The following is a 12,500-nucleotide window of genomic DNA, read 5'->3' as shown; positions in this document are numbered from 1 at the left end:
TAAAGCACATTAATTAATTAATTAATTATCGGCTATTGGATGTCAAACATTTGGTAATTCTGACACATAGTCTTGAGAGGAAACCTGTCATATTTTACCATTAGCAGTAAAGGGTTTTTATATGCACTTTCCCACAGTCGATATAACAGTCGTGGGGCTCTGGTTAAACCGTTTAAAGGCGTGTGGACATTTTGAAACTCTGCGTGCCCAAACGAGTGGGATGAACTAAACTGATGGGTTGATCCTCTCAGTGGAGCTATTGAGTTTTCCTATACCAGTGATTCATGAGTGGCATATCATAGGAAATAGTATTACTCATATGGTTCAAAATATGTTGGTACATATCAGTGATACGTCCCACTAGAACGCGAAGTGGGATGTAACACGTCGACGTCACACGATGAAGTCATCGATTTGTGCAGTACAATCTTACAGGTACCAGCCTCGGTGGCGCAGTGGTTAAGCCATCGGACTACAGGCTGGTAGGTACTGGGTTCGGATCCCAGACGAGGTTGGTCGGTAGGTAAGTCGGTAGGTTGGTAGGTACATGTAGGTGTGTGGGTGGGTTGGTACGTAGCTAAATGCGTACGTATGGATGGATCAATGGATAGTTTAAAGTTTGTTTTGTTTAACGAAACGAACAGTATACATTGAATGATTTGCTAATCGCGTGCATTATGTATTGAGCAAGGCTCAATGGGTAGGTGTAAACCACTTGCACCGACCAGTGATCCATAACTGGTTCAACAAAGGCCATGGTTTGTGCTATCCTGCCTGTGGGAAGCGCAAATAAAAGATCCCTTGCTGCCTATCGTAAAAGAGTAGCCCATGTGGCGACAGCGGGTTTCCTCTAAAAAAAACAGTGTCAGAATGACCATATGTTTGACGTCCAATAGCCGATGACAAGATAAAAAAAATCAATGTGTTATAGTGGCGTCGTTAAATAAAACAATCTTTCCTTTTACAACCTTACAGGAACCAAACGAGTTGAGTGATATAAATTAAGATCGATTATGGGTAATAAATAGGATATTAAACTCGCTACCATTTCGTATCAATTATATGTCCCTCATGATATAAATTTCATCATCACTAGCTAAAGCTCATAACAACTGAACATTATTTCATTCGGGACATAAACATGATACGGAATGGAAGCTCGTTTAATGTCCTATAAGTATGAAATATGCTGTGTAAATATGTAAATTATGTGTATGTGCATGCGTGTGTGTCTGTATGTGTGTCTGTGTGTCTGTCTCTGTGTATCTATGTATATATGTATGGTAAGTCGGTAGGTTGGTAGGTAGGTTGGTCGGTAGGCAAGTCGGTAGGTTGGTAGGTAGGTGGGTGGGTGGGTTGGTACGTAGCTAAATGCGTACGTATGGATGGATCAATGGATAGTTTAAAGTTTGTTTTGTTTAACGAAACCAACAGTATACATTGAATGATTTGCTAATCGCGTGCATTTGGTAATTTGTACATATAATTTTAGAAATCCTCATCATGTCTCCATTAGTAGCAAGAGTACTTTTGTATGCCCCATCATGTAGACTAGATAGTCATATCACAGTCTGTGATATACCACTCGACGCGCACAAGTTGGAATGATAAACAGTCCAATGGGTCCACCGACGGGGATCGATCCTAGACCGACCTCGCATTAGGCGAGCCATTTACCACTGGGCTACGTCCTGCTTCTGATGGATGTATGCATGCATATTTGGCTATGTCCCGTATTTGGCTATGTCCCGTATTTGGCTATGTCCCGTATTTGGCGATAAATTAATGTTGACTTACACTTACGTCGTACTTATGTTACAGTCAGCGTATTTCCCACTACTCAACCCACATGATGATATCCCGGTTCTTCTTTCACTATTTTTTTTTTTTTTTTTTTTTTTTTTTTTTGATTACTGGTATTATTGTGTGATGTGGGTTGGACGTAGCCCAGTGGTACAGCGCTCGCTCGATGCTTGATCGCTGTGGGATCGATTCCCGTCGGTGGGCTCATTGGGCTATTTCTCGGTCCAGCCAGTGTGCCATGACTGGTATATCAAAGGCCGTGGTATGTACTACCCTGTCTGCGGGATGGTGCATATAAACGATCCCTTGCTGATAATCGAAAAGAGTAGCCCATGAAGTGGCGACAGCGGGTTTCCTCACTCAATATCTATGTGGTTCTTAACCATATGTCTCACGCCACATAACCGTAAATAAAAGTATGTTGAGTGCGTCGTTAAATAAAACATTTCCTTCCTTCCTTATTGTGTGATATCTTCCTTCCTCATCTACTAGGCTACTCACTGGCATATATTCAAGTTTATTAAATATACTTTCCATTCAATACAGATACAGAAGGAACATTTAAAAACAAAATGTATAATGCCAGTTGTCTACCCCATCTCTCTCTCTCTCTCTCTCTCTCTCTCTCTCTCTCTCTCTCTCTCTCTCTTCTTCTCTCTCTCTCTCTCTCTCTTTCTCTCTCTCTCTCTCTCTCTCTCTCTCTCCAATATCATATATATATTAGGAATAAAAATTGTATCATACGCAATTTGAATATCGAGTAATGGCTGACTGGAATTAAAGTTGCAAGTTGCATATGCAGTTTGCAATTTGTATTCCTAATATATGATATTGAAGATAAATACATACAGAGAAAGAAAGACTGCGTAGCTCAAAACGCATCGTGGCAAGTCTGCAAGTCGCGGGCGATTCAGTGCCATATGTTCGAGTCCCAGCAACGGAATGAAACAATTTGTCCGTGCGCCAGTGCGTTAATATCTATGTATGTAATAGTCAAACCTGACATACATATAATATATAGATATGCATACATCAATACATACATGCATAGTCGTTCCAGTGAGTGCACCATATCAAAGACCGTCGTATGTGTTATCATGTCTGGTATGGTGCATATAACATACCCCTTTCTACTAATACAATAATTACAAAATATTTGACATCCAATAGCCAGTGGTTAATAAATTAATGGTTAACAAGTCAATGTACTCTAGTCGTGTCATTAAATAAAACAAACTTTAACTTCAGCATACATACATACATACATACATATATACATGCATGTATACATACATACATACATACATGCATACATACATGCATGCATGCATGCATGTATGTATGTATGTGTGCATGTGTGCGTGCGTGCGTGCGTGCGTGCGTGCGTGCGTGCGTGCGTACATACATACATACATACATACTTGAATGCATGAATACCACAACCATACATACATACACATATGCAGCAGTTGAGACATGTTGGGCTTTAGCACCCTCCCCTGCATACATACATATCTGGAGTGGAGTGTGTGGCGGCTGCGTGCCAATTTTAGTTTATCAAATGTCAAAATAATCATAGCTAGACACAGTAAAGCTGTAATTTATTTTGCACTGATGGGTCGTTTTCTTCCTCCTCATATGTGACAAAGAGTTTCACCTAACTGTTGACTTACACTTAACTCTGAAGTAGATTACCACATCACGGATGAACGACATTTGACCTAAGTCCACTTCCCACCACGTGTAAGGTCTCTCTATGCGGGTATGCATAAAATTGTTGCCTTGTTGAACGGTTATGCCATCAACAGCTGTACTTGCTCGATACACGTCATGATATGAACTCTGGTACGCTCGTTTGTTTATAGCTACGTTTACTGGAAAAAACAAAAAACAGCATAAATTAACAGACGATAACACAAAATAGCATAACATAAAATAACATAAAAATAATATAGCATAGCAAAGCAGAGCAGAGAAGAGCACAGCACAGCAGCGCAGCGCATGGCATGGCATGGCATGGCATAGCATGGCATAGCATAGCACAGCACAGCACAGCACAGCACAGCACAGCACAGCATAGCACAGCACAGCACAGCACAGCACAGGCACAGGCACAGGCACAGGCACAACACAACATAACATAACATAACTTGGCATAACATAACTTGACATAACATGGCATGACCTGGCTTAGCATAGCATTGCGAAGCTTAAGCCTTGGTCGGACGGAGCTACGACGTCGTGCGATGGGGTGAGATTCTAGATATCTATGATTGCCCCCGACTCGGCTACGATATTACAATCTTAGTTGTGTGGTCACACTGGAAACGATGGGTTTGCGACGCATCTGAAAAAAATCGTTGGGAAATCGAACGACATTGTACGAGGTCGTACGACTTCACTACGATTGTCTGCCGAGAAGCTGACATCATCGTAGGAACACGATTAAAGTCGTACAACGGTCGTACGATGTCTTACGATCCCACGTTATGTCGCACAACATCGTGGGAAGGTCATGCGTCGTTTTTAATTAATATTTCCAGATGATAACATGTGAAAATGTCGTAGGATTAGCCGCTACGTCGTACAATACCTTAATATCCCGGTAATCGAAGCGAGGTTTTTGAACTTAACCAAAAACCGCCAAGACGTCGTGCGAGGACCTCCGATGGCTGCGACGTCGTGCAACGTCGCACGATTACGCACGATTCACACACACACACACACACGCCCTCGATGGCCCGCGATCACCAGAAATTCACCGATCGCAGGTGGTCGTACGACGTCTTAAGGTCGGAGTGACTGTAGCTTTAGCAGAGCACAACACATAAAAAACAGAACAGCACCTATATATACTCTTCAAAAAAAGGTAGGGGACCTGAAATATTAATGTTAATATTAGACCGAACATACGTTTTGACCACAGACATCCTAGTAAAGAACGTTCAGATCTGTTTATCAACACACCGAAACACATTCCATAGTTAGCACGTGCGCCCCTGGCCCGGACTTAGTCACTGGCGTTGTCAGATGCCTGTTTCGGGTCACCTGCTCCTGTTTGACGTTGTTTTTTTTATCTTTGGACCGCAAAACAATTGTATGGCTTCTCACCACTCTCAAAAAACACTTTTGTTGGTATCTGATTGCCGACAACGTCATGTCACGCCTCTCAAACGAAGGACATATTCTAGCGATTGGTATGCTTATATTGTTGCTAGACGTTGTGGTGTTCATTAGTGTTCATCAGAACACCAACTAATGTCTGCGGAGATGTTACCAACAGTTAGTAGTGCTCACCATTTTCTGTATTTAGGGAATTTAGTGTGACGTCACGTTTGCAAAACGCCTATATCAGACTAGTACACCTACAGAATAATTTGGAAATAACAAGCGATATCCCGAAACATTCCTGACATAGTGCAAGAACTGCTCGCAACAGGTTACGTGATACACAAAAAAAAACCCCAAAAACCCCGACCACGACTGTTCAGCAATACGCTGTCCTGTTACATAAACCACACTTTAGGCTTAAAACACCACACTGGCCCACTATACTTTTAACACATAAGTAATGAAAGTCTGACGAACAAAATGTTTTTACTTATTTCAAAATATGTTTCACTGAGATTTTAATGAAACACAGGAACTTTATGCGTGAGTGAATATATATAGACAAAACTACATATATGTGGTTTTGTATTTATTACATACCCTAAATTGGACTTTTTTTCTCCAAATAATAATTCAAAAATTGTAACACTGCTAGCTAATGACGGGAATCTCTAAATTTACACAACTAGGTCAGCTGTGTTACTACGCGGACCGAAGAACCACCAATTATTACACATAGGAATATAGTTCTATTTAAACAATAAACAGAAATAAGAAAGAACGAGTGAAAAGTTACCTATAATTTTAATGATATTGTTTGAAATGCCTTTTAAAGACAATGTAATAGCTAAAATTCACGAACAGTATAATATTTAATTGGTTCGTAATACGTCAGAAAACCTTCAGCGTGCCAGTTTTATCAACGAAGAAAAATGTCAAGAATTGTTCACTCGGTGTCTGATTCGTCATCGGTGTGTTTTCTTTTATTGATGTTCATGGAATTATTCGTTGCTGAAAAGTTTAAGTTTATATTAAATGTGCCTCCATAAATCTTTGCTCCACTGAATAATCCGGTTGACAGTTCATTCAGGTTTTCTACGTAAGGAGACGGTGCATGCGACGGCATTGTTGCTAAAGTCGACGACAGTCACTTTTCGCACCCATATTTTGGCTTCGTACATGATAAATATAGCATATCTTACCGTAATTTCACTAGAAATCCATATTTCGTAAAAGGTACAATTTAAAAAAAGGAAACGTCATGTACTCAATTGATGGTTATTGTAAGGAGATGCAAAGTGACGTCATTGGAATACTGACGTCATTTAAATTCAAAATTAGCTGTATTATTACATTGCCGCGCCACATTAAAATAAAAACTAGTCTACTAACCTTGACCCCTGTCAAATTCCTATAACAAGCAGACAACCCTGTTTACAGGTCGGTACTTTTCTTTTTTTTCATAATTCTGGACAAAATATTAATTTGAAGGTTTGAAAGATGAAAAAAATATAAGGTACCTTTTGTCAAATATATCATATCACAAAATTACGGATGGAGATGTTTTATTTATTGAATACGAATAAGAATTGTGTACGAAGCCAAATCAAGGGTCCAAAAAGCGACTGTCGTCGACCTTAACTATCGTGGATTAAAAGCTCGTTGGTTAGTAGTGTTCCCGTCTCAAGTTTTGGTATCGCGCTCATTAAATTGTAAATATTTGTCACCGTTTTCCTCTGTTTTCAGTTCAAATTTTCCACAAAATAGCATTTTAAACAAACCAAGCACCAACTTTGTTTACATATCGCGAAGGGCATTCCCGGTAACCATGTGCTATAAATAGTAGCGTTGAATACGGTATAGTTCCGGCAGTTGAGTTGAATACGGAAAAGTGTATTTCAGTTTTGTATTCAGGACTGTATTTATATAGTAAGATTTAATGGGTATGTAATATATATATATATATATATATATATATATATATATATATATATATATATATATATATATATATATATATATATATATAGATATATATATAGTATATATATATATATATATAGAGAGAGAGCGCGCGCGCGAGAGAGAGAGAGAGAGAGAGAGAGAGAGAGAGAGAGAGAGAGAGAGAGAGAGAGAGAGAGAGAGAGAGAGAGAGAGAGAGAGAGAGAGAGAGAGAGAGAGACTGCAGCTTTAACTATATGTTTCTCACTTCCTTTGTTTACCCTTAGCACTCCTGTCATGCTTATCTGGACAGAATATGCAGTTGATTTCAGTATGGTGTGTGTCCTGTAATAGGATGTCGCATCCTGTACTGATGGAAAGTTGACTTCCTGCTGTTAAGATTGGCTGAGGTAAAGGACATGTGAAAGACCTTGGGAGAGACCGGCCACTAGAGTTAGTGAAGACAGATTGCTCCAAACAAAATAATGAAATCATGCAGGAACAGATTTTATAAAAGGGGATGGACACGATATTGGTCTGTGTTGACTGGCCTGAAGTACGACATTTGAGCGAGGAACAATTCGTCACCAAAAAGACACGGGAGAACCTGATCGCCTCCCCACCCCTACAATATTTGCGAAATAAAGTTAACTTGGGAATTTTGATAGTGTCTCTGGATTTGACAACTACCACACAGTTTTAATCACTCTACACTTTAGGGTGGTAAAAAGAATAAATCCGACATGTTTTGATATACGAGAAAAAAATATATTATTTCTACTCATACTGGTAGTACTATTATTGGTAATCGTGGTAATGGTAATAAATTAAATATACTATATCTACTACTAACATGACTACTAGTGGTGATAAAGGTGTCTGCAGCAGTAGTAACTGTAATGATAATAGTAATAATATTATTGGTGTTGGTGGTAGTGATAGTTGCATTCGAAGTAGTAGTAGTAATAGCAGTATTATTATTATTATATTAGTAAAAGTCATAGCAGTAGTAGTGGTAGCGCTAGTAGCAGCATCAGCAGCAGTTATAGTAATCGTAGTAGAATAATAGTAGTTTTGATAGTAGTAGCAGTAGTAAAAGTAGTAGTAGTAGTAGTAGTAGTAGTAGTAGTAGTAGTAGTAGTAGTAGTAGTAGTAGTAGTAGTAGTAGTAGTAGTAGAAGAAGAAGAAGAAGTAGTAGTAGTAGTAGTAGTAGTAATTGTTGTTGTTGCTGTAGAAGTAGTACATGTTGATACAGTGATACCTTTGTTTATATATACCAACAGTCAAAAGAAAATGCATCTACCATTTTTTTCTAAACGATAAAAACGAAGAAAAAACACAAGTTGATGAATGTGTTTTATTTCAGAAATATAATTTAGTGAGATATGAACATTACCACATAGTTTAATCTCTCTACATTTTAGGGTGGTTAAATTCTACATATACAATAATTACCATAAAAAGAGAACACTATAGTTCACAAATAGCATAAAGAGGAAATCGTGCAATTTCCAATAAAGATGATTTGGTATACCTTTTTTATCGACAGTACACATGTGCATGTGTGTTCGTTTGTGTGTAACATTAAGACTTACCAAAACTCAGCAAACGTGTGTCTTGATTGCAGAATTAAGTAACACAGGAGAAACATGAAATACGTCCATTGTGGAGACATAGTGTATGGCTGATGTGGACAAGTCTGTCAGGACGTAAGAGTCATCCGGAAGCCGGCTTCGCGTCCACGAATGTAACACATATGAAGCCTTACTAACTCTTAGAAAGTCAATAACCCGGATTCACATTTACTGAGTAATAGTTTAGTTTAGTCAGTAATATTTCAGTGTGATCAGTAATATTTCAACAAGATATACGAATCGTGTCTAAGAATGTAACTAAACTCTTAGAAAGTCAATAACCCGGATTCACATTTACTAAGTAAGTCAGTATTATTTCAGATTGATCAGTAATATTCCAATATGATATTGCCTCTAGGTATATAGCAAACGTAACAATTCTTCGAAAGTCAATAACTCGGCTTCACATTTAATGAATAATGGTTTAGTTTACTCAATAATATTTCAGTTTGATTAGTATTATTTTAATAAGATACACGAATCGCATCTAGGAATGTAACAAATGTAACTCAATTTTTAAAAAGTCAATAACCCGGATTCACATTTAGTGAGTAATAGTTAAGTTTAATCAGTAATGTACTTTTAGAACGAACACGCTTATAGCAAACTACCGGTTAGAACAAACTGATCGTAAAGTTTCAATTATCCGCATTATATATTAATAGTAAATTTTAATGTATAGATCGAACTATGTATAGCGAATTAATTGTTAAAACGAAACATTTGTTTGGTAAAAATTGTGAATTTCAGTGTAAATTAGTGCATATACAGCGAACCGATCATAACTGTTTTGTATCTTATTTGTATCTTATCAATCAGTAGCATTAACGGCAATGTATCAACAATGACTATACTGATAAGATCAGTCAGATAACGTCCGCGTGAATTTACGTAGTCGATTAGCAACAATTAAGGGAGTAATGTATTGGACAATTAATGGTATGATCTCACTTCCCTGCTATTGTTCACTTGTTTAAGTCTCCATCGCTTTATTGACATTTTACCGGTATCCCACAAGAAGACTGACACATGCACCTCACTTGCATCTTATCAATCAGTAGTATTAGCAGCAATGCATCCCAAACGACTGCACTGATAAGTCCAATCAGATAACGTCCGCTTGTCGTTCTTTAGTAGACTGGTATCAATTATGAGATTAATACAGTGAGCAATTAACCGTCTGTTCTCACTTCACTGCTATTGTGTGCTTGTTTAAGTGCATGTATCCAACAATACGACTGACACGTGAAACTCACTATACAGTCATTGTAATTAGTGTTAAATAGCTGGATATTTTGTTTTGAAGGTAGGTAACATAAATGTTATGAAAATTTTATGTTGAACAGTATTCGGCAGATGTGCAATCATGACGGACACGATAACATTGTTTTCCAAAGTAAAGTTGATGTAGGTATGTCTGTGTTTCATCCGATTTCCGACATCACTACAGCCCTGCAGACTATACGACCAACGCTGACTAAGCAGACACAAATAAGCAACTTTGTTTCAAAACGTGTCTGACTGAACACTTATTTGATTCAACATGCTGTATTTATTTGCATATTTACTTCTATTGGTGATAATAAATGAAATATTAAAAAAAACCACCCCACTAATTCCTGTGTTTATGGTGTTTAAATTTGAAAAATCTAAAATGGCCGACTTCCTGACTGAAAACGGCTAACTTCTGTAAATGTTTACAACGAACTACTGCTATAACGAACCGATGTTCCTGGTCCCTTTGCAGTTCGTTATAAAAGTACTTTACTGTAGCTCAATAAGATTCACAAATCTAGTCGTAATGTTTGGGGAAACTAATTCTTGAGGAAATAAAAAAAAATCGTGTTTCGTCTATTCATGCACCCTTTTAAAAGTAAGATATGTACAAAAAGAAGTAAAGTTACCCACTGATAAACAACATAATAAATTATTCTTTTGAAAAGCTTCAATGCCCTGGTTTGCTATTTTTGTCTGCTATCCACCTTTAAAAATTTGGTCGTCTATAATGAATCACCCAATATATCGGACAGTCTGATACATCAAACTTTCCAATACAATGGGTGATTAATTATAAAGTCACCACTTCAAATAATTCATTACAAGCCTCCCACTTTAAAAAAAATGAATAACAGAAACAAAGTGTGCAAATCAGAATATTGAAGCTTTGCAAATGAATAATTATTTATGTTTTCAATCAAAGAGTAAATGTACACTATGTTTAACATGTTACACATGTGAACAATGAAGTCATAGTCTTGCACGCACACACACACGCACATACACGCACACACATACACGCACACACACGCACTACGTCTGCGATGTGTATGACACTTGAAGTTGTTGTTAGCTCTTCATCACTATTTGATCCCAGCATAGTTCAGTGTTTGAATGAGTTCTGGAAAAAATCCAAAAACAAACAACATCCTTCTGTGGCTCTGGTTGAACACGCAATCGATGTATATCGGCCCTGAATCCGATGACAAGTTAACTACACAACCGAAACCAATACTAGTAATCATCTTCGGTATGAGCCATGTGCGATGACCGCATATGACAACCTGGTATTGCGACAAAGCGAAACAACATATGCGTCATAATAATTAAAACTGAGTGACAAAACCGTTACCATGAACATAATTCATTTCGCTGCACATATTAGAGTCAAAGGGGTATTTTCGCAATGTCGTGAGTGCTACAGTGAAGCATTAGTACAGTCCTGTATTCTGTCTCTAGGCAGATTATGATTCTCTAAGGTGTTTTCAGGAGGACTGTTTTCTTTATTAAAGCGTCTTGGGTGGCAGCAGGTGAGGCACCTGCTAGAAATGCATGCATAGTCCTGACACAATCACAATTTTGCCAAAATGCCCTTTCGATCCTGACTGTTACAGAGATACGGTTTTGATTATGGGAAATAGTTTTTTGTCGTTCAAATTAGCAAAGCGTCGGACTCAGATATGATAATTTATAACACCATGACAATAACAAATGGGAATATCAAAGGTCATTTTAGTAACATAATGATTAAAATTAAAAAATAACAAAATTGTTGAAAAAATACATCAGAGACATTGATAAACTTATGCAATTTGCATAATTAAATATTAAAGCGTTCATACATGTTGTATCACATAATCATTAAAGCAATGAAAACACTACATTGTATACATATGTTTGTTAACAAAACTAGCCATGATTAAACCATACCAATAAATTACATATCCAAATGATTCTAATTCACTTATAAATACATACGTGTCTATACTATGGAATGCACAAACGCAAATTCCTTAATACATGTAGTAATTCTAAATTAAAATAGAGACATCGCATAAACATTCACACGTTCTTCAATATATTTTAGTGTTCATATGGACATCGATCACAAGTCTTCGTGGATGTTTTAATTAGCTGTCTTTTGAAGGACAATTGACATAAAGTGAAGAAGCTTCAAGGTTCTTGCATACAAAGTTGCAGAAAAAAGATACATCCTCCTGAAATAGTGAAACAATGTATGATCACTTTTCTTTAACAGTGTTCGTTGATGTGAAATATTAAACTTATTTAGCAAATATAATTGAGTGTCAGTGTACATTGCCTAAATGCAGTAAACAGATAAGAATAAAGGTCAAACAACATCAGCATGATAGACTGTAACTAGATTATCTTAGCTGAACTTCAGGATATTTCCGTCTACTGATTAATGTAGGCGTGTGGCATGTGGCAGCCATTACCTCTGAATTGCAGTTTATTGTTAACCTCTCACGTGTTACCTATTTGAAAGTTATTCCAGTGTATTCAAGATTAAAATATAATCGGTGTTCAGTGAGATGCAAGGAAGAAGCTCTAACGCAACTCATTGACTTCTGTTGCAAAAACAGGCCCCTCCCAGCCCTTGCCACTGGCAAAATTACTTTTACAATATTATATGTTTCAATATCATTGTTAAAGTGGCACTGATTAAAACTAGGATCGAAATATATGGTCTCCAGATGGTGGCAAGCTGCTGCC

General features: G+C 37.5%; 1 protein-coding gene across 1 annotated transcript in view; it reads right to left on the bottom strand.

Annotated features, from left to right (window-relative positions):
• LOC121374536 (receptor-type tyrosine-protein phosphatase T-like) overlaps window positions 1–12,500 on the bottom strand; it is a 43,154-nt gene that overhangs the window by 30,402 nt on the left and 252 nt on the right. The window contains exon 2 of the mRNA XM_041501640.1: window positions 3,477–3,677. Within this exon, the coding sequence (XP_041357574.1) occupies window positions 3,477–3,677 (201 nt within the window). The remainder of the gene's footprint in view (window positions 1–3,476; window positions 3,678–12,500) is intronic.

This window comes from Gigantopelta aegis, chromosome 6 (assembly GCF_016097555.1).
Source record: "Gigantopelta aegis isolate Gae_Host chromosome 6, Gae_host_genome, whole genome shotgun sequence".
Lineage (NCBI taxonomy): Eukaryota > Metazoa > Mollusca > Gastropoda > Neomphalida > Peltospiridae > Gigantopelta > Gigantopelta aegis.
Note: the sequence above shows the minus strand (reverse complement) of the source record. Positions and strands in the feature narration are given on the sequence as shown.